This window comes from Parus major, chromosome 7, assembly GCF_001522545.3.
Source record: "Parus major isolate Abel chromosome 7, Parus_major1.1, whole genome shotgun sequence".
NCBI classification, from domain to species: domain Eukaryota; kingdom Metazoa; phylum Chordata; class Aves; order Passeriformes; family Paridae; genus Parus; species Parus major.
In genome coordinates, this window is record NC_031776.1 from 19,492,688 (window position 1) to 19,519,375 (window position 26,688).

At 34.5% G+C, this 26,688-nt stretch overlaps 1 protein-coding gene across 5 annotated transcripts in view; it reads right to left on the reverse strand.

Annotated features, from left to right (window-relative positions):
* Positions 1-1,112: 1,112 nt before the first annotated feature.
* SCN2A (sodium voltage-gated channel alpha subunit 2) overlaps positions 1,113-26,688 on the reverse strand; it is an 83,519-nt gene continuing 57,943 nt past the window's right edge. For 3 of the 5 annotated variants that reach the window (XM_019007554.1, XM_015635144.1, XM_015635145.1), the window contains 10 exons: positions 18,354-18,474; positions 17,839-17,993; positions 15,600-15,773; positions 13,423-13,545; positions 8,595-8,876; positions 7,998-8,051; positions 6,762-6,899; positions 6,034-6,138; positions 5,607-5,877; positions 3,245-4,440 (listed from right to left, as the gene is read on the reverse strand). In XM_019007554.1, the coding sequence (XP_018863099.1) occupies positions 3,245-4,440; positions 5,607-5,877; positions 6,034-6,138; positions 6,762-6,899; positions 7,998-8,051; positions 8,595-8,876; positions 13,423-13,545; positions 15,600-15,773; positions 17,839-17,993; positions 18,354-18,474 (2,619 nt within the window). Of the gene's footprint in view, positions 4,441-5,606; positions 5,878-6,033; positions 6,139-6,761; positions 6,900-7,997; positions 8,052-8,594; positions 8,877-13,422; positions 13,546-15,599; positions 15,774-17,838; positions 17,994-18,353; positions 18,475-26,688 lie in introns of all 5 variants that reach the window. The other 2 variants (XM_015635146.3, XM_015635143.1) reach the window with 1 other exon arrangement.

Sequence of the window (26,688 nt, forward strand, 5' to 3'; positions counted from 1 at the left end):
AATTTCTTTCTCTAGTCTTCTGGTAAGCACAAACCCCTCTCAGACACATACTGATTATCTTCAGCCTAAGTCAGATAAATATATTACTTATGTACCTGCAATTTTTTCAGGACTTTTCCCTCTGCAAAACCAACCAAACTAACATGAAAGTTCTTCTTTAATTACACTTTCTGGATTTTGGATTTTTTGGATCTTGGATTCTCTCATCTCTCCTTATCTCAAATCCTGCCCTGACAATTGTTTTTTTTTAAAGCTGAGGTGAAAAATCTTAATTGAAACACTGCAGCCTAAGAGCTCACCGCATGAGAGCAGCAATACTCATTTTTAGAGTAAACAACCTCAACAGACCATCAGTGGCTGAAAATGGTGGAGAGAGCAGAGGAAAAGCATACGCTATCCTACTGATCCATTGCAAGCTTCTCCTGGGGTGAACACCCAAAGCTCAGAGTTCCACATCACAGATCCCTGGCTACATCTGGTTTTACCAATACTCTTCAGAGGATCTGATGTAGGATACATATCTGCACATCTATGATTATTATTAGAGTTTGTGCTTTTAATTTGTTCAGTGTAACCTGCATGGCATTACTTTAAATTTACAACAGAGAAATGTTCTTTTTAGAAATAGCACTCAAATATGATTGCTACCTAAAAATTTGGCTCTCATGTCTTAGCACAAAATAATAAATTATACTTAAAAAATAATGAGATAAATATTTTTTTCCTTTATAAGACAAAGAAAATTCTTCACTTCAAATGTAAAATATAATTAAAATGATACATATATTGCAGCCTTGGTAGCTAAAGGCTTTCTTTAATATCTGTTTTTTGAGTTGTCTCAGAATACCTGATATGAAAAAGGGATTGAAGCATCATGAGCTCTTAGACGCTATCCTACTAGAATCCTGAGTAGGATTAATAACCTCAAGAGTGTAAGTGCAAATCATGTTTAGATCTTTCAGAAAGGATACAGCTTCCATTGTTTTTATTTTTATTTTTTACTTCTCACAGATCTATTTCTAAAATTTTATATATTTCTATTTTATTTTCATAGCACCTCTTGATATCCAATAATTTTTATTGGGGAAAAAAATGAAGACAAAACGATTAAATACAATAAAAAATGAAGTCTTTATTCTTTTGGCTCAACTGTAATGTGGTTTACTGTTCTTTATGGTAATAGCATTTTCCTGCATGCAGTTCACCGACACACAAGTCAATATTTTTGTAAAAGGAGGAGTCAACATCGAATTTTTGCTTGTGTAAGAAACACAAAATGTCCTGATGTGATCAATTATACAAGTTTTCTATTTAATTCCTGTGGAAAAAAAAACATTGTGGATCCCATATCATATTTAGAACAGTTCTAGTGCAGCATGAATCAACAAGAATAAGAATAGGCCATGTAAACAAACACTGGTAAAGATTTCATGAATAAAAAGACTACCTTGAAACTTCTGATGCAGGCAGTGCTAGAATTTTAAACAAATCCTCCCCACCACATTTCAATTACAAGTTATATCTATTTGGAAGCAAGTGCATTTTGGACTCAGTTTGAAACTTATTTAACATTAAAATGTGTGCAAAAATACAGTACTAATAAAAAAGCAGAAACCTAAAGCTACCCCATTCTTTCCTTTGTTTCTTATTTTGTGAAGTTCTTGAATTAAAAAGTGCTATGGATAGAAAGTAATAAAAGTGACAGTAACATCAACCTGAAGATAAGTCTCATTTCTTATTTTATGTACAAAACGCTGAAAAATAAAATAAAATGGTATTTTTTACAGTATTTATATTTTCTTAGAAAATTCTATCCATGTAGTTTTCAACAGATTAAGCAGTTTGCAACATATCCTGTACAGTCTGACTATGCACTGTACAGTAGTCACTTAAAATTTCAGAATGCAAAGCAAGGAGCTCTTAAATAACTGCAAACTATTGCTTGATGTCGTGAAAGAATGATGACCAATTGAGCAATTTATTTCACTTAACCACTGAGCTATGGCTTCCCATATTAGACTCTTAACAGTGGAAGGAGTAAAATTACAGCAGCAAAGGCAAGATAAACATGCATCAGTGATAGCTTCCAAACTATCTATAATGGTACAGAATACTTCATATTAGCTGTTGAGAACTTGCAAATTACACTTACTGTGGTACATATTTGATGCAATAAATATTGTGCACGTCATTATTTGTTTGCTCAAACATGCACCACGGGATAAAATAACTATTTACATAGAGGGTACTTTTTTAATCAACACATACAATGTCAACCTTGCTGAGAGCAGAAGATGGCTAAATGATACTGCAGGGTGAAGCAGAACAACTTCATAATCCTTATGTTTTGCAGGTTTTTGGTAAACGCAATTTCCCAAGGTCAGGTAAACTGTTTTCCGCAGAAGAATACTTAGAAGTGGATTCTATGTCCCTTGGTAGAATTTTTATGCAGAGATTGTTTAACTATTGTTAAATGACTTATGAAAAAATAAAACATCTGTTCTATTATTGTAGACTCTATGGGACTTTACAGGCACATTAAGATTTGTCTGGATGAGATACTAGATGGATACTGTTATTAAGCACCTCAACATACAGAGCCACCCTGAAACATGGAAGTAGTCAGACTGCTGCTTTGTGCGACGTCATGTTTTCCCATGCATGAACTACAAGTGCAGCATGCCTTCATGCAAATCACTTCTGTCTGTACATTATAGAGAATCCGAGAGTAGAACACCTGGTCCTCATACCCCCTTCCCCAACATAAAACCCATTTACAAAAATAGTCACATATAATAGTAAACAACCTGTGAATTAAAAAATGATAAGTTCACCAACACTGATTTTTGTAAAAATATGGCAAATGTGACTGTTGAAATGCTAACAGTGGATACAATTTTGTACTGTGTGTTTCATGTTAAACACAGAGATTCATAGGTTTGCACCTTTTTTTTTTAACTGGTCCCTACAGTCTGGTTGGCCATTTTATCATCTCTTCAGCAGTGTCAGCTGGTACTAAAAACAACAACCTCCTGTCAAGATGTTACCCTGTTTCACAGAGTTGCAGTTTGATGACGAGGGGTCACTGTCTTGCTATAGGCACTGACCTTATATATATATAATTATATATATATCTATATATGTAAAAACTGACAGTTTGGCATGTACCTCCTACAGGAGTCCTGTTGACACAAACACATACTTTTTCAGGCTGTAAACAGTTTATTACAAACAGCGTTCTATGTTACTTTTTACTTTCCCTGCTGTCTTTACCTTTATCTTCTTTTTCTGATTTGTCTTTTTCATATTTATCCTTGTCTGGCTTTGTTACACTGTCGTAAGAAGGTGGGGAGGTTGTGGATGGTGTCATATCTGTTTTTTCTGGAGTGGAGTTCTCATTTAGTTTATCCATAATCATATCTTCTTTCGTGGGCAGATCATCTTCCTCTTTACCTTTATCCTGACTAAATATACATGATACTTTTTTGACTTTTTGCCTTAATAGGTGACGTCTGTAAGCACGCTGAATGATGACAGCAGACACCTCCTCCTGCTTTCGTTTCAGTGTGGTTGTAATTGGTTCATAGGAGACTTTAGAGGGATTGGCTGCCATAAACCGATCTTCCATCTGTATTCTGAGGGCATCCATCTCCCCACTTTCCCCCAGCACACGCTTTGTGAAAGCAAACAAGATGTCAAGGCAGTGAATTCGGTCACCACTCACCATGGGCAGATCCATTGCAATAAGCTGGACTTTGTTTGGTTTAGCTATGAGAAGAGGTGGATCTAATGAAGCTGCAAAATCGGATAATTTACTGTATTCTATGAATTGTGTTGCATCGGGATCAAACTTCTCCCAAACCTCATAGAACATCTCAAAGTCATCCTCACTCAAGGGTTCAGCACTTTCTTCAGTAGCAACACTGAAGTTCTCCAAAATCACAGCAATGTACATGTTCACCACTACTAGGAAGGAAATGATAATGTAACTGACAAAGAAGAAAATCCCAACAGAAGGGTTGCCACAGTCACCTTTCACAGAGCTCCCTGGATGATCTTTATGGGGGTCACAGTCTGGCTCCCCACTGTTAAGGATTGGGTTGAGCAAATTGTTCCAGCCCGCGGACGTGGTGATCTGAAACAGGCAGATCATGCTGTTGCCAAACGTTTCAAAGTTGAACATGTCATCAATCCCAACTTCCCTCTTGACATAGGCAAAGTTGGACATGCCAAATATGGCATAGATGAACATGACCAGGAAAAGCAGCAGCCCAATGTTGAACAGAGCAGGAAGAGACATCATCAAAGCAAAAAGCAGAGTGCGGATTCCCTTAGCGCCTTTAATGAGGCGCAGGATTCGACCGATTCTGGCAAGCCTGATGACTCTGAATAGTGTGGGAGATACGAAGTACTTCTCAATCATTTCAGCTAAGAACATACCTAGGAAAAAACAAGTTAAATCAGTAAAATTTTTTACATTTAAAAACCATTGCAAAAGATGCATTCTACAAGGATTGTAGAACTTTAGGAAGAGTAGGATACTTAAACAGTTTTTTAGGAATTAGCCATCTGGTTTCTTTTATAAAACCTTTGTGTTTAGCATACTTTTTTAAGACAAACTGGTAACTAGAGTATATATATTAGCAAATACTGAGATCAGAGGAATACCCTTTTGTTTAATGGCAGCAAAAATAATCTTAGTTAATCTGAAGAAAAATCATATTCACAGTAGGATTAAAATTCCATGTAATCAAGTTAGGTTATGCAAAAAAGTATGTATATTTGAAGAGAACTGTGACTTCTTAATCATACATAAAATAACATGAACACAGGTTTATTACTAATGACACAGAAATTCTGAACATAAACAAACTGATAAAAGGTTTGTTATAATTCATAGAAGAATGAAAGAATTGAGCATAATTATTGAGAATATACATAATATATATATAATATATATTGAGAATAATACATTATTAATATTATGTATTAAGCCTCAAAGCAGAAAAAAACCCTTTTTTGATGCAAAAATAGAAAAACTGATTTGCATATTAAGGAGTACTTAAAAGTTAAAATAACACAATTTTTACCCAAGTTATTTCAAGTTTGCTGCTCTATATAAAGCAAAGATAAGTGGAGTCATTATTTGTTACCACATCTGCTTCAGCTCTGATTCTCCAGTGCTCACTCCACCTCAGGCACAAAGCCTCCCAGGATCAAACAAAATTGAAGTAAGCAAATGGTTTAACCCTGCTGTCTGGTGCATGCATCCTACCCTCATAACAGTTCCACGCAGATTTTGTTCTTGCATTTTGGATGTCTGGAATCTTTCACCTGCAACTGTCACTGTAACTTTATATCAAAATTGCCTTTCATGTATGAGTGGGAAACTCTACTGATTTTGGAATAAAGATCTAATTTCAGCCAATAAAAAAAGTAGGTGTGTGAAACCTCTTGCTAAAAAAATTCTTACCATACTTTTCAGTTATCCTATGGATAAGACTTTCTAATGATAAAGTTGAACCAAAATATAAATCAATTTTACACACCAAATATATTTCCATTTTCACAGAATTAGACATTTCATAAAAATGAGTTGCTCTTACCTACTATGGAGAGAATCACAACCACAAAATCAAAAATATTCCAACCTATAGTAAAGTAGTAATGACGAAGTGAAATCAATTTCAGGACAAATTCTCCAGTGAAAAGTACAATAAACACCAGGTTAATCCAATATAAAATGTTTTCCATATCTTCACTTTGATCATCTGTTTCGACCATCATTGTGACCATGTTAAGGCAGATAAGTATCATGATACTGATATCAAATGCTTGTTTTGTTACAAAATCAAAGACCATGCCTTGGAATTTGTTCTGTTATAGCAGAAGAAAGAAAAAAAATGGTATTTCAGATTAATAAGTCTTATACCACATTTTTTTAGCTTACAATTTATTTCAGCCTAAGGCATAATGGAAAAAATACAATTTTTAAATGTATTTAAAAATAACAGAAAATATTTTTATTCTTACTGCTGGTCGAGGTATAGGCTTTTGTGGTTTCTTTGAACCCAATTTTTTCATTGCATTGTAGTATTTCTTCTGTTCTTCTGTCATAAAAATGTCTTGACCTCCAAAGTAAACACAAGAGACAAAAACTGGTCACAATCATGTATCTTTATTGATTACTTATAAATAATACTAATGATCACTCTTGCTCACATTTTCATCTGTAGGAACAGACATAAAAAAATCCTCCTTTATGTTTTTTATATTAAATATTAAGCTTCAAGAATATGTTGAGTTCAGCAGCTGGAACACTGATACCTTTTCAGGCAGTGTTGACAAAACCCAAAGACTAAAGAGGGTAGAAATAAAGATAATACAGTGTTTTTTATCCAAGTTCAGAAATCTATACTGCTGAACTCTGTGACATGAAGGTAGTAGAGCAAAGAGTTTTTATAGCTACATTTAGCTATTTCAATGGTTAGCCTTTTGTGAGTCAATTATGGCATCAGTCTCAAATCTGTATCTTTACAAAGATGATATTGAGTATTTCACTAACCATGGAGAGTCATAGATTGTCACTTGTCCATCAAACCCTCATCAAGCCAAACCTCAAGCTTTGATAGTTTAATGTATTTACTTTGCAGCGCTCTTAATTAATTTATCATAAAAAAATCTTATGAATAAAGTTGTCATTAGTTGACCAAAAATAAGAATATTTCATGTTCTTTTCAGAATAACAATGAGGTACTTATCTTCTTTTTCTGCTGGTTGAAATTGTCTATGATGACACCAATAAAAAGGTTCAAGGTAAAAAATGATCCAAAGATGATAAAGATGACAAAGTAAAGATACATGTACAGGTTATCTTCATACTTTGGCTGATCCAAAACCTGCAAAAAAGGCACAGAAACTGCACATTAGTTTAACAGTGAATACAAAATATCTGCTGGATAGAATTTAGGGCTCTATCACTGTGACCTTTGGTTCTTATGGTCAAATCCTGACATATATTCCAGTGATTTTCAATCTACAAGAAGTTACATTCTTGAAAAAAGGCTTTGCTATCAAACCTGATATTTCACTTTTGAAAATGTAACTAGCCTGTTGTCATGGGGTAGCTTTACCTAAACCACGACACCTGTACAAATGTAGAATAAATACTGAAAACACAATTGGTTTAAACTTGAGAAGTTCCACCTGAGTGTACAGACAACCAGAAACACCAAGTTTTACATCTGCAGAATTTTCTGTAAATCTTATGGGAGGCTGTTGTTGTGGCCTTGTGGAGATTTCACTGCTACAGGCACTTAGGAAACTTCACAGGATTATGGAAGAGAGGCATCCAAACCATGTTTAGACTAAGCATATTTTCTTGGTATAGCTATCCACTTTCACTATACTACAGCAGGCCTGCTGTGATTGCAGCTTACCAAAACAAGATGGAGCTTTACCAGTATAGTTTATTCAATTGATTACATAGACCTAGAGTCTATGTAATAGACTTTGTTCACTTGTGCACCAAGTGAACAAAGAGCAGGCAAAAGGGTAAGAAAACACACAGGTCTAATTAAAAATAATCACTGTGCCCTAAAGAAAGGAGTCAGGCACCTTGCAGAGCACAATGAAAGTCTTAAATATAAATAAGATCAGTATTGTAAAAAAAAAACAAAACCCTCTCTATATCGGTGTCTGTTTCCAAATAGAAAGACTGGCTTAATGCAAAATGATAGGAGGAAAAGTATTTCATGGCAATAGGTGTGTTGTAGGATTAAGGAATTTTGATTTGTACCATAGAGAACATGGAATCCTTTAGGACTGCTTCTCTGCTTTCCTCATTTCTTGTGTTTTTCCATTTTCTTTAACTACAAAATCATAGTAACTCTTTGTTCTTTCATTTTTACTGTAATTTTTGAAAGATGTTGAAATTACATTCTCAAATCTTTGAGCTCATACAATCAAAACAAATGGAGTCAAGGGACTGTACTTACATTACGAGAATCCACTGCTGCATACATGATATCCATCCATCCTTTAAATGTAGCCTATAAAAAGGACACAGGTGTTTAGGTCACAATTTCCTGGAAAACGGCTTGTCAGAAGCATTTTTTAGGAGCTGAAGACTAAGTATCTTTAGTACTCATCATAAAAATCAGCAGAGTGCAATCCTATTAGCTGACTCTTGCGTTCTATTGTATGTTTTATTCATGTACAAGAATTGCAAGCCAGTTCTAATATCTGAATATAGAGGACACAGCATCCATTAAGAACTTTTGTCTATTATGAATAACATCTGATGTAAAGATTATTTTTTCTGTGCATGAGCATTAGGGATTTACTTGATAGAGATTCAATACATCTAAGGTGCATCAGATTTGAATTACACTTTTTTTTCATAGTCAGTATATCCTCTAGCCTTTGTGTTATTTCTGTAGAGTCATGAATTTATCCCACACTTCATAATTCAAACTAATAATTGAGAGACTAAATTTCTAAATTAAAAAAACAAAAGTAAAAAACTTTTTACTTTTACAAGCAAACAATAGAGATATAGAAAGAGAAATAGAAATTAAGGACTGGTGACTTACCACTTGGAGCAGAGAAAGGTAACCAAGGCCTACGTTGTCAAAGTTAACCTTCACATTCTTCCATCTGGCAGTTTCATTGTTTTGTATGAGCTCCTCACATTGACTAAAGTTGTTAATTTGGCTGATATCAAATCTCTCATCAGTTGTAGTGTTAACACAGTAGTAAAACTTTCCAGCAAATAGATTTACTCCCATAATACTAAATATCAGCCAGAATATAAGGCAAACAAGAAGCACATTCATAATAGATGGAATCGCTCCTAACAGGGCATTCACCACAACCTGGGATATAAATGAAATCAAAGAGAGACACTGTAAGAACACAGGCACCCGGATCTTACAAATGCTTCATCAGCCTCTCTCAGATGTAACATGCTATTATAATTCTAATGTCTGTGTTACACTTCAATTGTTGAGAGTAACAAGTTAGAAAAGCAGTATAGAGAAAATATAAAATGCCAAACTTAATTAGCAGGAAAAAATACAATCAGTAGGAAATGGTAGCTTTAAAGAATGGGTAAAATAAGAACCAGTAAAACAAACTAAATAAAAAAAAAAGGAAAGGTAAGTATTTATCTGTACTTGCTAAAATATTAACTTAATGTATGTCTGCAAATACTCTATGTAATCACTGACTGAATCAAACAAGCCGAATTTTTAATATTACATGTTTACTGGATAAACAAATCCAAGTTCAAATCTATTACTGAGCATATTTCTAATTGAAATTAACTTTGAATCTTTTTGAAAATAAAACCCAGCGATGTATGCATATTCCTTTGGATGTTTACATATAGAATCAGAAAAGTAGAAATGTTCAAACCAGGAAAACTACTGAGTATCTGAACACATCAGAGTTGTTAGTGTTCAGGAAACTGGCAGATAAAGAAGTCTCTTGAAAAAGAGACTTGATTTAATTCTCAACTGAATTTTGGGAAAAATCAGGCTTCAGGAAAGAAAAATGTGAAAATGAGTTCATATGTGTTGATGAACAACAATTAAAACATGCCAGAATGAAAATAAAACACTAAGGAAAATAAAATTTGGGAGAAAGTAGGTCCATTATGAATGAGAATTATTAATTTAATGATGGAATTGATGATGCTAAATTAGTTAATTCCTATTTTAATTCTCTCTGCAAATAACTCTAAGAATATAAATTCTTTTAGTAGAGACCACTGCCACCAACTTTGCCAAAACAACTGAATCAGATCCTTAAAAGTAAAGTTTGGTTATTTTTTAAATGCAAAACACTAGCTATTACTTTGATACTTTTTTTATAATAATTTAGTTTATATGATGTAAATACTAGGGCAGATTCTCTAGCATAATAAACTTGTTTTTTCTGTTTGAACTATAAATATGTAGTGAAGGTCTGTGAAGTATTTTGGCATAACAGTAATATCTGCAACTATATAATATCATCCAGAGCAGCAATGAATTATAAAATTAGTCATCCAGGTAGATGGGCTTTCATTTCTTGCCTTTTACAGAATGGAAAATAAACCCTTTGAATATTAGATAAGTGATGAACCACCATCACATACTATAAAGAACTGGGCTGAAGAAAAGGATAAATTCCTGTTTTACTTTCAGGGCCCCATTCCTACCCAAATACCAGCTCTTTTGGGTGATACCTACTTTGGACAACATTTGAGAGCCTATAGGACTTCAGTGAAATTCTTGTTATATTTTTATTTAGGAACTGAATTAAATAAAGTTGCTTTCAGTGTAAGCTACTCCATGACTCTGTAAAAGCACAGAATGGTGCATGAAGTCCAAATCTTCCATGATTTTTTGTTTGTTTGTACCTTTTTCTCCATATATGTTAAATCAAATTATTTTTACAGAAATTTGGAATAATAAATGGCAAGATCATTTTTTCCCAATTTTGGAGTATTTTCCAAATATATTAGTTTTATAAAATTTAAAGTTATCTCAATTCTTCTACTCAGCAAATGTAACTAGATTTCTTAAATGTAGTAATATCATCCATCAGGAACGATTCTTGAGATATAAAGAGATAGTTAATGAAGTGAAAATATTTGTCCTCAAGCTTTCAGTCTCAGTACACCCAAGAATTCTGCTCCTCTTTCTGCTGCAGCTGCAGGTCCAGTCATGTTCTTTCTTTAATTGCTGGATTTCTACAGCTGACCTACTTTCTCTGGTATTAGTCTGAGTCCCGAAGCTATAGAGAACCAGCTTGTGTTACAAATCATTTGAAGACACTCAAGACATATGGTTGAGCATCACTGGAAACACTGATCCCAAACCTTCCAGCTTCCACTGGTAGTAAGGGTGTGAGAAAAGGGGGCTAGGCCTGACAGCAAATGAAAGCAGGGGATGCATAAGGAAGACATCAAACTCCTTGTTTTGTAGTTGAAAGAAAAAGGTATTAGTGCCTAGCATCATATAGCAGAGAGTGATACTGCTTGGGACAAAGCATGGACAGATTAATTATATTCCCACAGGCCATTTTAATAAAAGTGTCAGTTAAAGTATAACTTTCCTAGGAATGATAGTGGTGGGAAGATGCAGGGAAAAAAACCCCACTTTTTTATAGGGGCAATTTTTTTCTATTAGGTACTAGTTTGGGCAGGCATAAGTCCAGATCCTAGAGAATGGTACAGTGAGTTAAAAATTTTATATGTATTGAACGGAATATCCTGCTTGTATATGGGAAGTATAATGCTCAATGGAAGTAAATTTATATTATAAGTATAAATTTAAATTGTAAGTCTATGCACATATATGCATTGTACTGTATTGTCATATTTTCATATAATAATAATATTTATATATTATAACAATAATAATATTGTCATATTTTCAGTTCATACATGATAAAAAACAATGGAATGAATATGTTATGGACAGACATCTTGAATTTCCATGTATCAGACCTTAAAATGTTCTTATACTAATGTCTTCATCAATTTGAGTTACTGTATCTTTAAAGACACTAAATTTGGAATTAAATACTTTAAAAGAATCAAAATTCCTTACATCCATTGGACTATTTCAATGGTTAATTGCCTAACTAGTGAAATGATAGGTCACATTTTTAGTCTTAAGTAAACTAACTTCATTTACTACTTTTTATTGGGTTTTTTTTCTAAATTCATAAATCTTTTCCTCATCTGGGTATTGTACAGAGAGATACAGTTGGCAGATCAAGATCAGATCCATAGGTAAAGTTTACACCAACATGGAAGTCATGGGATTGACAATTATTCATAAACCTTCATGACAAGGTTATTGGTTTTTTCCTTGCAACAATAAACTTCCACTTAAGCAATTTTATATAAAATTTGAAATATTTTTATTTTGGTTTTTTGTTTCGCTAATCATTGTCATAACAAAAAAACCCAACAGTTAATGTGGTTTTAGTGAGATAATATTGACGCTTTAGAAACGCCTTACCTCTGATATAAACATCCCAAATTTTAAAATTTGCTTTAGTAAAAGTCTAGAAAGTTTTTGAAGGCAAAGAAATGCTATTTCCTGTTTGAATTTATAACATTTCATCAAAGCCCATTTCCTTTTTGGTTGAAGTCTCTTCTCTTACTTTCCACACACAGAGAGCATGACATTTTCTTCAGAAGGTCACCAATTTGTAGTTGACTTACAAATTAGCTAACCAGTTTATCACCTGGGGTGCCAAAGAATAGTGATCGCAGGAGGGAGCTCACATAAGGATCCCTTTTAATTATGGCAGTAGGGTTCCAGTTCAGGTGCATCTGCTGCTGCCCACTATGGCAGTATGTCCAAGAGAGACAGATGGAACCTGAAGGTGTAAGCCAGACATCTTCCCGTGGCTGGAGCTAGAAATATCTACCATATCTGGTTGTTCACTACTACTCCTGGGGGAAACATTTCTAGAGTGTTCGAGTCATAGCAGAGTACATTGTGCCTTTGTCCATTTCAGTGCACTAAAGAAGTGATTTAAACTTCTTTAAATCACTTTGTATTTAAAGTACAATGTTTGTACTTTGTACTGAGACAGACTGAATGTGCCCTGTTGGGCAGCTCAGGGTCTCAGCTGTGGTAACTGATACAGTGATAATGAACAGCTGGGGACAGTAACTTCTCAAATATACCAGCAAAAGTCTAATATATTTTCACATTAGTCTTCAATGTTTTCAGGCTGTTTAGTGCTCCATATATCATAATCAACATTTTCCAATCAATATGGAAAGCAGTAAGCAACCAGAATCATAAAGCCAGCTCTATCTCTGACATGCTAGAAAAAATTTCTTAAACAGAACGCAATGGTTCTAATATGAAAGATAGAAGGTATTTTAATAGAGCAAATTTACTTATTAAAATACAGATTAATTACAAAACTTTTAGTTCTAAAAGGCATTCCCAATTTATATATACAGAATACTATGTTAAAAGATATAGACTATGTATGATAGTCTAAACTGGTATAAAATACACATGTGCATGCATACATGGCTGTATGTGCACACTTCTAAGAGAAAGTATTGGAGTTTTTTTAAACTGTTATGACTATAGCAGGATGTGTTTGTATAGGATAAATTCAGTAATATTGCAGAGATCCATGCAGTTGATAAATCCTTGGGCCCTCCATGAAAATATGAAACATGGTGAAAGGCCAAGGAGCCTCATTATGTGTAACAATGTGTGCAATAACACATGAATTCATATAAGCAGATGAAGCCTTTTGCTTATATGTTAGTGATACATGAGAAATATATAGGATGGTACTGTAGCATTTCTGCATGGATTGGTCGTTGATTATTCTGCATGCATTGTTTCTGTGGATGCATGCATTATTTCAGATTCTTTCACGTTGTCTTACCCTCATCCCTTCAAATCGCGACAAGGCTCTCAGAGGTCTCAAAGCTCTTAGTGTCCTAAGGGATTTAATCGCACCAAGTTCTGAGTAGCCCAAGGCATTAGCTGTTAAGCTAACCAAAGAGACCTACACAAAAACAGAAAGGCAATATTGCTCATTCATCTTTATATCCTTTTGATAAATATGGTGGGAATGATGTGTGCCCTGAACTTCTCAAGAAGATTCAAGGCTGGACCTCTTTCTCCAGGAAACCCTCTATAATGCAGAAAAATCTTTATGTCAGACAAAGTAGAATAAAAATATATTCTAGGTACCTGTTGATGAAATCATGTTGGTAGAATGGTTTAAAAGTGCCTTCTATATTCATATAAACCAGTCAACATTTGGTGGGATTTAAAGAAAAATGAAGTCACATGCAAAAACAAAACACCCAAAAGCTGGGGTTTAATTTAAGTCAGGACTTCCCATGGTATCTTCAGAACTTGATGAGAATGTAAACGCTCTCAAAAACCACATCCAGACCTTGTTTTTGGTCAAATGTAACTTTCTAGTGTCCAGAAAATCTTATTCAACAGCCATAGCTACCAGTGCTGCTCAGATTTAACCAGACTAATCAAGACTGAGAACCAACTGTTAGACAATGGTAGAAGCTTCACTGTTAGGCATATCCACACTTCATTACATTCCCTGTGACTCCTTTAACCACTTCATCAATTCTGGCTTGCATAACGCTGGTCTGGTCTGCAGGCAGATGAGTAAATAAACTAGAATAGCTGTAAAATAAATAATACAATTATCTTTCATCAATAATCCTTGGAAATGTATTTCTAATAGCCATTGGGAAGGAGTGGCCCTAATAAATCCAAAATAAAACAAATCACCTATTTCTGTCCATTTAATGCCCTTCCCTTCCATCCTGCCTGTTCTCTCAATTCCTTCATTTCCAAATTGTTCTTTTTGTTTTTTTTTAATATCAATCCCCTGATTATAGATTAAAAAGAATGCTTCTCATATTAATTTTTTATTTTAAAAATTGCACCAAGTTAAGGTTGTCATGGAAAACTAATAAAGTTATTTATAAGGGTCACAGAAGTAACAAAACCACAGATTATCAAATAAGAATTAAATATTTGTTGATAAATACAAATTCTACTGGTCATGGCAATTTACACATCGGTTGATTGAGCCAATACATGTTTTATAAAGATACAGACTCAATCATGAAATACTATATGAGCATATAGTCATGTCTTATCAAAGGATTTGCAATGCTGGTCTGGATTTACAAGGTGTAGTGTTTTCCAAGCTTTTTGTAGTAAAGATCTCATGAGGATCTATCACTGTAGTTTTAGGGAGATATTTAGCAATTTCTATAGAATTCTGGTGCTTTTATAATGCGCAGTAGGTGGTTTAAGACATACTCTTGGATTCCATGGGAATTACATTTGTGGAACTGAGAGATGCCTATTAACACAAACAGAGGTATGTCAGGCTATTGGGGATGGAAGGGAAATGACTATCTGCTATATGGTCAAAGATCTGTAGTTTTCCTTTTATGCTACCCAGTACTTTACATACATTGTTGAGCATGTAGACTTGAAATTACAATGCACTTCTCACTAGGTCTCCTTCAGACAATGTGTATCTACCTTTTGGTAGTGCAGCCTTTGGAAAATCATGTGGGAACCCATTCTAAGGGGGCTCATCTACGGTTCTCTGAAGCGTCTCTTTGAGGTCACCCCCATGATACAGTGAAAAGTGCAAAGGTACTGAATAGTACAATGGAATTGACAATTCCTAGCAGTATTTTCCTTTCATATTGCACAGAGGCAGGACACTTAAAGTATTTGATTAGAATAACTAGAAACAGTTTGAGAAATTGCTTCCATGTACAAAAATACTGAGGAGGATGAAAGCATCTTTTCTATACCACCAAAAAAAAAAATAGTAAAAAGCATCATTTCAAGAAAGAATTACAACTTAATAAAACTAGAGAATTTCAACAAAACATCTCTAGAGAAAAAAGTATATCCAAATATTTTTTTCCATTCTAAACAGAATTATAAACCATACCACCACAGCAGTTTAAATAGAGTTGAATAGAACAGAAATCTTATCCTGAAAACATAATATTCTGATTTTTAAAGCCTATTGTACAGGACATGAAAAAGAATACATACATCAACGATCAGGAAGTCTAGCCAGCACCACGCATTAGTGAAATAGGTTTGAAAGCCATAAGCAACCCATTTTAAAAGCATTTCCAGAATGAAGATGTAGGTGAAAACTTTGTCCGCATATTCCAGCATGGTCTTGATAGTTTTACGTTGCTCTATGTAGATATCTTCAAATGCCTGTGAAAAAGATTTTTGAAGATATAATTAAATATCTTCACAATTTGCAGTGTCGTACAGGAATGGCCAGGAAAAAATTTGAATTGAAAAAGTATACATGATGATAAGGCATATATCTTCCCCTCAAGCATAACTTGGCTTTCACCTAATACAAGCTGGGACCAAACATTCGTCTTTCAGCTGAGCTGAACAGTGATACACAAAACTTACTATAAGACTACTCTTCAAACTTCAATTTGTTTCAAACTTTAATTTGTTTCCATGGATAATGTTTGTGTGACCAGGTTTTGGTAGTGGGGGAGTTAGAGGGGTGGCTTATGTGGGAAGCTCCTCCATGTCCAGCAGATCCAATGCCAGGCTCCAGGACAGACCCACTGCTGGCCAAGGCCAAGCCAATCAGGAATAATAGAAACACCTCTGTGCAATATATTTAAGAAAGGAAAAAAAAAATATATTGCACAGGTGGAATTGCAGGCAGAAAAGAGTGGAGTGAGAATATGTGAGAGGAACAGCTCTGCAGATACCAAGGTCAGTGGAGAAGGAGGGGCACAAGGTGCTCCAGGTGCCAGAATGAGATTGCCCTGCAGCCTGTGGTAAAGCCCATGGTGAGGCAGCTGTGTCCCTGCAGCCCATGGAGATCCACAGGGATGCAGAGATCCACCTGCAGCCCCTGGCAGAGCCCCATGCTGGAGCAGGGCTATGCCCAAGAACAGGCTGTGAATTTGTGGGAAACTCATGCTGGAGCAGGCTCCTGGCAGGGACCTGCAGACCATGGAGAGAGGAGCCCATGTTGCAGCAGGTGGCCCAGGAGGACTTGTAGGACCAGGAGGATTGGATCAGGCTGCGCCTGAAGGCCTGCACCCCATGGAATAGTGACGCACACTGCAATAGTTTTTTGACAACTGTTGCCTGTAGGATGGACTCACATAGGAGAAGTCCATAGAAAACTGTCTCCCATGGAAGGGGCCCCATGCTGGAGCAGGGGAAGGACTCCTCTCCCTGAGCAGTGGCAGAAGCACTGTGTCATGAACTGACCCTAACTCCCATTCCTTGTCTACCTACTGTTGGAAGGGAGGATGTAGAGCTGAGAACGAGGGAGAGGTGGGGTGAAGGTGTTTTTAAGATTTATTTTACTTCTCATTATCCTTCTCTGATTTTGTTAACAATAAATTCAGTTAATAGCCTTAGGCTGAGTCTGTTTTGCCTGTCACAGTATTTGGTGGCTGATCTCTCCTGGGCCTTATCTCAACCCTGTGAACTCTTCGTTATGTTTTCTATCTCCTGTCTGCTTGTGGAGTTACGGAACACCTTTGGTGGGTACCTGACATCCAGCCAGGGGCCACTACAGATAGCAAGAGTCTACTGACATAAGGACATAAGGATTTCCTTTGTGGAAGTTACATATTTATATGAAAATTATATTAGGGATTTAAAATTACTCTGTGATACAATATTTTTGAGGAATAATTGAAACCAAACTATGTACACTAATCCAGAAAGCAATCCTAAATAGAGAGTATACTGTCTTGTCAAAAGAAAATGTACACATTGACAGTGAATTGCTGTGCATTGAGCCAAGCATACCAAGAATATTATATTCTGTTCCTGCTATGAGAAACTAATTACTTCAATACCTACTCAGTGCACCTGATTTAACACCAATCTGTAAATTATCTAATGGAATTGTGTTGGTACTTTCCTCCTCAGTTTGACAATTTGAGTTGCTGCTGCTAAATTCATAACTCAGCTGTGTTTTCGTTTAAATTTGTATCAAAAAAAAAAAGCTATTATCATCAATATTAAGACATGTTAACACCAGTCTGATAAAACTAATTTCTTATTTCCATTAACAATATATTTTGAACTTGCCAATTTGTTTCACAGCCCACAAGCAAATTCTTACATGTCCTACAATAGATGCCAAATACTTGCAAATATATGTTTATATTAGAACATTCATTAATTGGATATCAAATTCTAATTTGTTACCTGTAGCTATGTGATTAATTTTAAATGCTTGCTGTTTAAAATCACAATAGTCACAATAGTTCCACACTTAATTTACCAGAGCACCGCTGCTGAGAAGAATCATGAAGACTATGAAGGTCTCAAACCAGTTGTGTTCAACAATCTTATAGCAGGTTTTCCTAAGATTCCACCAGATTTTCCCCTTTCCTTCTTCTACACTGACTTGACAGCATTTGAATCTCCGTACGCACCCTAAATGTGATAATAAATTTTGAGATGTCAGAATAAAGTAAATATTTATTAGGAATCAAAATTTATGGTAATCATTTGACTTATTTCAGTGCTACTGCATTAGATCCTTATAATTCCTCTTTGAGCATTTTTGTTTAGTATTTGAATTTAAAGCTTTTTATCTTTCTCAATACCTTCCAAAGAGAGAGAGACAATGTGAGAACAGTAAATCTATGGCAGTAACTCTGAAAGAGTCACTAATACAAACAGATATTACAACTATAATCACTAAACTTTGTTTTGCTTTTGGATAAAAAGAGAATCCAATCCAAGTCAATACAATTAGGTCTATTTATCTTGCCTTTATTTTGCTTTGCCTACCTTCTGTAAAACAAGCTTCTGGCTCTAGAACTTCTTCAGGTTCTGCTTCTGGCTGTTCACCTTCTGGAGGTAGTCCAATATCAACTGTGCTGCCTTCTGATGAACTGGATGCATTCAATTTCTGTGAACGAAACCCCACATAATTATTTTTTTCCGGTTTTATTATTCTGAATAGAAATTTATGTTGGAAACATTTATCAAAATATTTTGAATGTATTCAGTGCTGTGATATTAAAATAATTTCTTATCTACAATCTAAAATGCCAAATTGCTCTACTACAGGTGAGGTCACAAGATTAGAAACTACATAATGTGCATTTTCCCTATTGAAAATATTTTGATATTTTCATACAAGGAATTGCTGAAATTATTAGAGTATTATTCTGTGCCACACATAAGAATTTTGAATTGAAATTTCAGTAAACTAAGAATGGGTGCTTTCCACATTTTGTACTGTTTAATTATTCCAATCATGTGGCTGCATTTTAGGTTACACTTCAGATAGCATGTGCTAGTACAAATAAATTTCCAACATCATGACCAAACCAACAGCAAGCTGTACAGATGTATTTTCATGTCTCAAGTAAATATTATTCTAGCAAGTCTGTAAAAAGCTAAATCTAAAAAGTTTGAATATAGCTTTTTCATTATTATTGACATGAAAACACATGATATGAGTTTTATAGGATAATTTAATTATCTTTATTTCCAAAAGAGCAGCACATTACTTTAGGAGCAGTAGCTGATATTTTGCATACTCACTTGCCAATGCATTTTCTGAATTTACTGTGCATTTTGAAACTACTTATTACTTTGGTACAGTACACATAGATGTCCAATTACTATAAAAGGCCAAAAAAAATTTTGAATGACTAAAGTAAAAGCAAATGCTTTTAAAACAATACTGAAATAATACTGCACCAACAAATCATACAAATATTATAATCCAGATCTTAAAAATTATTCTTTCACACCATCATATGATGTTGGCAACAGACAAATATGAGTACTATAGTAAGTAAAAGTAGTTTGATTACAGCATTCTATGACTCTTCTAATGTTATCACTATATGGAGTATAACATCAGTAAAATGGCTGCATTGATAAATAGCTAATCTTACAAAGGGAATGATGTAAGCAGATTTAGAATAGAATCTATAGGGAATTAATATTAGACAGAGATATTCTATAATAACATTAAAGATAGATATTTTTGCTGACACTTAAATCTGAAGTTAGAGGCATTATTCCTTTAAAACATTTCTGAATAGCTTCAAAGTCTATACAGTTTTTTGAAAAGGAAATGTAAACAGTATTAGTCTGTGGATATAGAAAGTAACTTGAGACATTAATGGAATTTTATATAGCAACAAATATTCAGCATGTTCTTTGAACAAAAAGAAGATTCATTCCTTTCTCCCCTATTCTGATTCTATTGACTCACAGTATATTGTGCTGTGATTCTAACAGCAGCTTAACTTAGATTTTTGTGTACCCCGGTTCACTATAGAGCACATTTCAGAGGAAGGCCAAACAAATGGAAACCTGTATTGGAGGGTGTATTGTGCACCTAGTTTCAGTGATACTGCACACCCATTTCATCTATGCATTTTTGAAAATCCCAGTTTAGACATTCATGTTCATATTTCTGCGTGAGCTTTAACATCTGTTGAGGTCAGGTCCAATGTACAAAGAGATGGATGCACGCTTTTCTGCAGATTATTATTGACAAATTTCACATTGCAATATGTTTGAACTATAGATAATGCATGGCAGCTTGGTTATTGTGGAATACTGCCTCTAAAATGGAGAAACTGGAAAGTATGGGATAAATACTGTAGTCCTCAAGGACCACAGCATTTAAATATCAGTTTAGATTGGAAGTCAATCATCAGTTTGAGGAAAGGTCAGAAATACCATAAATGCAAGGTACATTGAAAAAAAATAATATATGATGTTAAAAATTACCATTTATTAATACAATATATTCAATCATTTTTAAACTGAGAAGTGACTGTTTTTATTACATAGTGTTGTCTTAAAATGTTGCTTGCATCATTCCAGTCTGGAGAGCATTTCTAGCAGAATGCTGTAGTAGTAGCAGAGCAAACAAAAATTATGAACTGGCTGAACCGTAAGTTTGAAAGACCTACTGTCCATTCTTTAACAGGAAAATGAAGAGTTCAGTGACTCAGATATTATGCAGTTAGTTTAATAAGCACAAAAGTGTAATGAATTCCTATTATTGAAATTACTTAAGACTAACAGTTAACTCAACATGGAAGATTAGATATAGCCACTATAAGGAGAGATCACAAATATCAGATAGAAAGGTAAAAAAAATCAATAGGACTGTCAATTATCAAGAACATCAAAAAGACGACTTCATTTATGTGGGGCACTCTGTATGGTGAGATGTATCTTTCAAGTCTCTTCTCACTAAAAATCTGGTATGCTTCATTTACAGAGCTGTAACAGTAATCACAGGAGTTAAACTGAACAGAAAAATCCTAAATTGAATCAACAACAGCTGATACTTGAAATACAACAATTAAATGCCTTATCCCACTGAAAACTCAATTACTCTCCTGTTGATGTAACAAAGTATTTCCTTAGCATGCTGCTCTATTATACCTGAATTTAGCCCCAACCAGATCGGTATAGAAAGAAAAATATTATACCATTATTATAATTATACAAATTATTCAATAAATTCAGTCTGTAAGAATTCAGCATCATTTGATGAATAAGGGAGATAAAAAAAATTTTCAACAGTATAATTTCTTTATAAATTTTCTTTGTTATTCTTAACATTGAATTTATTGTATGGCACTACGTACAAAATTTATAAAATTTAGTATGCATTAGAAACACCTGGGAAGATTTTATGATACAACATCTCAAGATTTTATCAAATCAATTAAGTTCAGTATGCTAGGAAAACTTTTCAGTAACATTTACATACTTCCACAGAAAAGTTATGCTCTGGTATAAAACAACTGAGCCAGGGATTTTGTACTGATTTCTGTGTATTCAACACATGACCTGGGAACGGACCATGTTATTGCTATTATGCTTCTAAATGCCTTTACACTGGAAAACTTTTTCTAGCATTTACTGTGACTTGCCAGTGTTCACTCATATGGAATCCATAGCTGGCTAGCTAAACTACCCCTAACTAAAGCAGCCCCTGATATGTTAGGTATGCAGCATATATCCCAGTTCTTGATCTAAACATATCTGAAAGTTACCTTTGTACCTGGCAAATTGCTCTCTGCTTACCACCATTACAAAACCTGGATTTAGGCTATTTACTTCACACATATATAGCTTTTTTAAAAAATTAACCTACAGAAAAAGATAATTATCAAACCCAAGCATTACCTTTGATCTAATAGTAAGTCCATTTTAAGATTTTTGTTATACCATGATTCTAGATTCAAAAGGATTTAGTCATGCAGATTATAAGAGATGTATTAGGATCAAGCATTAGACACTCTTTGAAAGTTATGAAGAAAATTTTCTGAATAGTATGCTAAGAAAATTATTCTCAGAGGAATCTGTTTTTCAAAACCTCAGAATGTACATACTCCACCTCCTTTTCAAAGAAAACAATAAGGGGACAAAAGTAGTTACATGTTTCTAAAGCAGCAGTATACTGATTATCATAGAGATATAAATATCTTTTACATCACATGTACCAACAGCCTTGCCAGTCATGCTTTAGTCAGCAATACAGAACAGTATGAGATACAAATTTTAGTTTAGCTTTCAAGATAGGAAAGCAGCTTGCCTATCAGAGAAGCATTGCAAAAAGCAGCAGCAGCCAAGATAGGTCAGGAAGTTTTGGACATAATTACTTTCTGAACCTTGACAACATCACATAGATTCATACAATTCTGCTTCACTTACAGCCAGGCCACTTTTAACTTCTATCATTCCTTTGTGCCAAAGATGATTATCTGACAGTAACTGGACAGCTCTTAGCTTAACATTTTTAACAAAGCCTGAAATTCCATGATTGGCCAGGATACCACTAATAGATGTTGAAATCATGATTTAAGGGACTGAAGGAGCAAAGAGCAGGACAGACATTAGCAGGAAGATGGTGCCAAGAGAAACCACCACTTTGATTTCGATTTCAATTTCCTTTCCTCCCAAATACCCGTGAAAATGCTAAATAATGGAAATTAAATTTGTTTTATTTTCTCAGTGCTGTGTGGATGTCAGTATGAAAATGAAAGGTTCTGTGATATAAATGGCAATATTATATGCAAACTATCCAGTCTTTTCCACTATGTGCAAGCTGTATCATCTATAAAATCTTCAGAGTGGTAGATAGCATTGTGATTCCACTGGTGTAATTAAGTGGAATCTGGATGTCACTCTTTCTAATGCTTATACAGTTAGGCAGAATATGAGTACAGAAATCCAGAACACTGTAAATCAAAGCAAAACCATTTTGTGGTGATTATTGGTTGCAAATACTGCAAAAACCCAGTATCCCTAAATTATAGTCTGCTCTGGACTTTATTGATATTCATAATTCCTTTGATCTACTTATTCATGAGAATTTATTAAATGAAAATATTTACAAAAAAAGTTGTATGAAAGAAAAAGCATTTTAAGTAGCGGTGGAAATGTGCTCCAGTGGGAAAAAGCTCTCCCACCAGAACCTACTTAAAAAGGCTCTTTAATTCATACAAGCAATAGTGAAAGGATATTTCTGAAGCAGAGTAAGGGACTGCTGTTTGCAATTAAGCAAACTTCAGTTAACTCTAACAATAACAACTTGATATTATCCACAGTGAATCACAATATTCCAATACAATGTGACCAATTCACAAAACAAAGCCTAAATTTCTCAGAGTATCAAAGAATTTTAAATAATGAATATTTTTAAATCAAAATACATCTTATCAGAATAATTATTCTTTACAAAATATAAAAGTAAAAGCTCTGGAGCAAGTATATTTTAATTCTACCAATTTACAAAATTGGAAGCAGCAACTGTGGCATTGTAAATATTATAGCATTTTTTAATAGGTGAGATGTAAATAACACTGAAACTGGTGAACTTCTGAACATTTTGATCCAAACTCAATAGCTTACTTACTTGAATGCTGAACTCTATTTATTACTGATGAGATGAGAATAGCTTTAAGTTTCTCAAGGCAGACAATTTTAAATGTTTGGGGAGGTAATAATTTTTTGACCACAAATTAAAGAACTATATCAAGATTGAATTGGGCCACATCTTGCAATCAGCGCTCTCTTTGCACCTCTGCACCTAAGCATGAGTGTAAGTAAGAGCAGAACTGATCTCTGAATGTTTAACCAGCCAAATAATTGGTTTTTTGTACGAATTCTTTCAACCAAATCATGGTCACATGCTTTGACTTCAGAAATTAAATTAATTTCATGCTTAATGGTGCTCCAAATACTGCATATTAATCTCCAAAATAACTAAATGCTTGTACAAGTACTAAAGGAAAGCACTTCTAAAACAAATGTGAAAAATAAAAACATGACTATGCTGAGTTTGCAGGTTACTTCCATTATAAGTTAAAATACAGTAGTATGAAAGTTTTCTAAAACAGCTAGCAGCTTTTCATTATCAACACAATTTACAGATGGACTTATATATAAATATAAGCTTCTGATGAGAAATGTAGCATATGTGTTACATATTCTGCCTTCCCTCAAAACAAAAGAAAACGCTTCAAAAACAGAATCCTGAATTCTGTATCATCAAGATTGGGAAAGGTACATAGCATGCACTGCAAAATACTGTTAGAATATTATGGAGAGTTTCAGAGCCACAGAAATCTTGGGGCTGCCGCTCTTGCCTGACCATGCTGTGATGCGAGTCCCGTGGCTCAGCAGGGAGCAGCTGTGCATGTTGGTATTTATTGCAATGAATGGGACAGGATCGTAGCTGAAGAGCATGCAGGCCAGTCAATATCTGCTAAAGGGTGATTAAAGAGGATACAGAGAGATGGATAACTTGCTTAGGTAACCTGTGTAAAACTGGTGACACGATGCTCTGCCTCGCTAAAAGGCACCAGAGCTGCCCGCTTGACTGATCCAGCTTGGTTCTACTCCTGTGAGAAGTAAGAATGGTAGGAAATGAAGTTCAGGACACAGCACCTCTGGCTTTTTGCGCTGAATATTGCTTAAAGTAAAATATACATTATTAATGTGTCTTCAACAGCATTAGGACATCCCATTTTTTTCAAAGCATTGAAAAAATATTTTGTCATTGGTATACCTTGATGCTATTATTGGCCTGTAAGTTACATTTAACATAAATTAATTATTACCAGCTCTTAGGATTATTTTAACTAATTATTATACAATCATGTACTACAATATTTTCCATATAAAAGATTCTCATAGTACTTAAGAGCCTAAAATGGAAAAAATATATTTATAGTTTCTACGCTAAATAGCAGTACTGCAGCTCAGATCCATAGACCTTTATTTATAGGACAATGTACTCAGCACAGTGGTCCCCCAATTATTAACAGCCTACTTCCAGGATAAAGTTTTATTTAGTATTTGTTCTCTAATTTCTCTATTATACTGTATTCACTTACTGACATTCTTACGGACAGTATTTTTATAATGAAATTTATTTCAGGTTTCAGTAACTTTCTAGAAAATTCCTTGTTAATTCACACCTACTAAGCATGTACAACATTATATGCATTGTTTCTGCAAAGGCACAATCTAGTTAACATTTCTATCAAACTACTGGAAGATACATGTGTTATAACAAAGAATTCACCAAACATTAACATGCTAATTAAAACTTGCTAATAAATAATTATTTTGTTGGAATTCTGCTCATTGCGCTAAACAACAGTGAATGCATACATGTATTTGGTTGTAGACACAAAAGCAAGCAGAAGCACACAGACACACACTCATCAGCATCTGTCTATCTTGTGCAGTGTCCTCACAGCACCAGGGTGCCTTTAGCTGCCTTTCATCTGCAAATCTGCTAATTGAACAAAGTTTGATGGCAGCTCCTGACTTAGATTTTTTCATTTGTGGTGTAAGCAATGAAGTGACTGGCATATCAACTTGGCAATGGCAGTATCATGTAAATAAGAAAACACGAGAGGCAGAAATGCAAGGCATATGGCAAAAAGAAGGAAGCCTTGTAAAAAAGCCATTTGTAGTCAATTTTTTAATTTAAAAAATGGCTTCTCTTCCTATGGATCATTTTCATTACAAGAGTGTTGCTCATCTCACTAATAAGCAAACACTCCACTATATCAAAAACCATGGTGGCTAAGAGTATCTAGTGAAGAGTAGGAACTAGGATTAAGATTTTAATGCTTTTCTGTCATGCTTCTGTTACTCAAATCTACTTGAAATTTAGGCACTTTTATAAGAAATATGCTTACAATCTTTGCCTACTGCTGTCTCTCTCTTGAAAATCCTTTAAACTGATAAATATTCCCTCCAAGTTTTCACCTTCATCATCTGCATTAGTAAGAAATTCTGTCCCCGAATATTTTTAAGTTTCAGACTTAAAAGTTTCAGACTTGGCCAGTCAAAACTGCTTGGCAGTAGTTCATCCCTGACTCAATATGTGTTTCTTTGTCTTATCACTTGATCAGTTTGCAGCTCCTGAAGCACAGCAGCATTAAGTGCCTCCGAATGCAATGAAGACACTGCTCTCTTTTAAATATGGCAGGTGGAGTAGAAAAAGCCTTTCTTTTATGGTGGAGTTCATGCCTCAAATGTAGGATAATCCACTATAAAACTTTTCCTATAGGAAGTCAGTATTTTTGTCATCCTGTAGAATAACCCAATGAGGATCCTTCCGTGGGAAGAAAAGAAAGATTTGGTTAATGCAAAGTCAGCAGCCACATAATGCAGGTCTACAGTGAAGTTAGAGATGCCCCATTGTCATACTGAGCCCTGCTAACAACCAGCGCAGAGGTTTGTATAAAGCTTATCCTCCACCTCTCCTACTGACAGAGCTCTTGTGCAGTGAAGAACAGAGCAAATGAAGGTTAAACTGCAACAGATTTGTTCTACACCTAAGTACTAGTTTTGAAGGGTAAGATAAATATTAATACAATCAATCTGAAAAAATAATATAATAATAAAGACATTTGTGATAAGAAACAAGAAAATACAACTAAATGTGTAATACAGTTGGTACAAAAAAGAAACTCAGGAGAAAAATTACTAGAATCTTACCCATATTTATGCTCTCAGATTCAAGTAAGAGAAAATCACTAATGAAAGCCTTTATGTTATTTTATGTCTACCCCACAGCATGCAATACTGTTCAAAAATACCCATGCTAATGCTG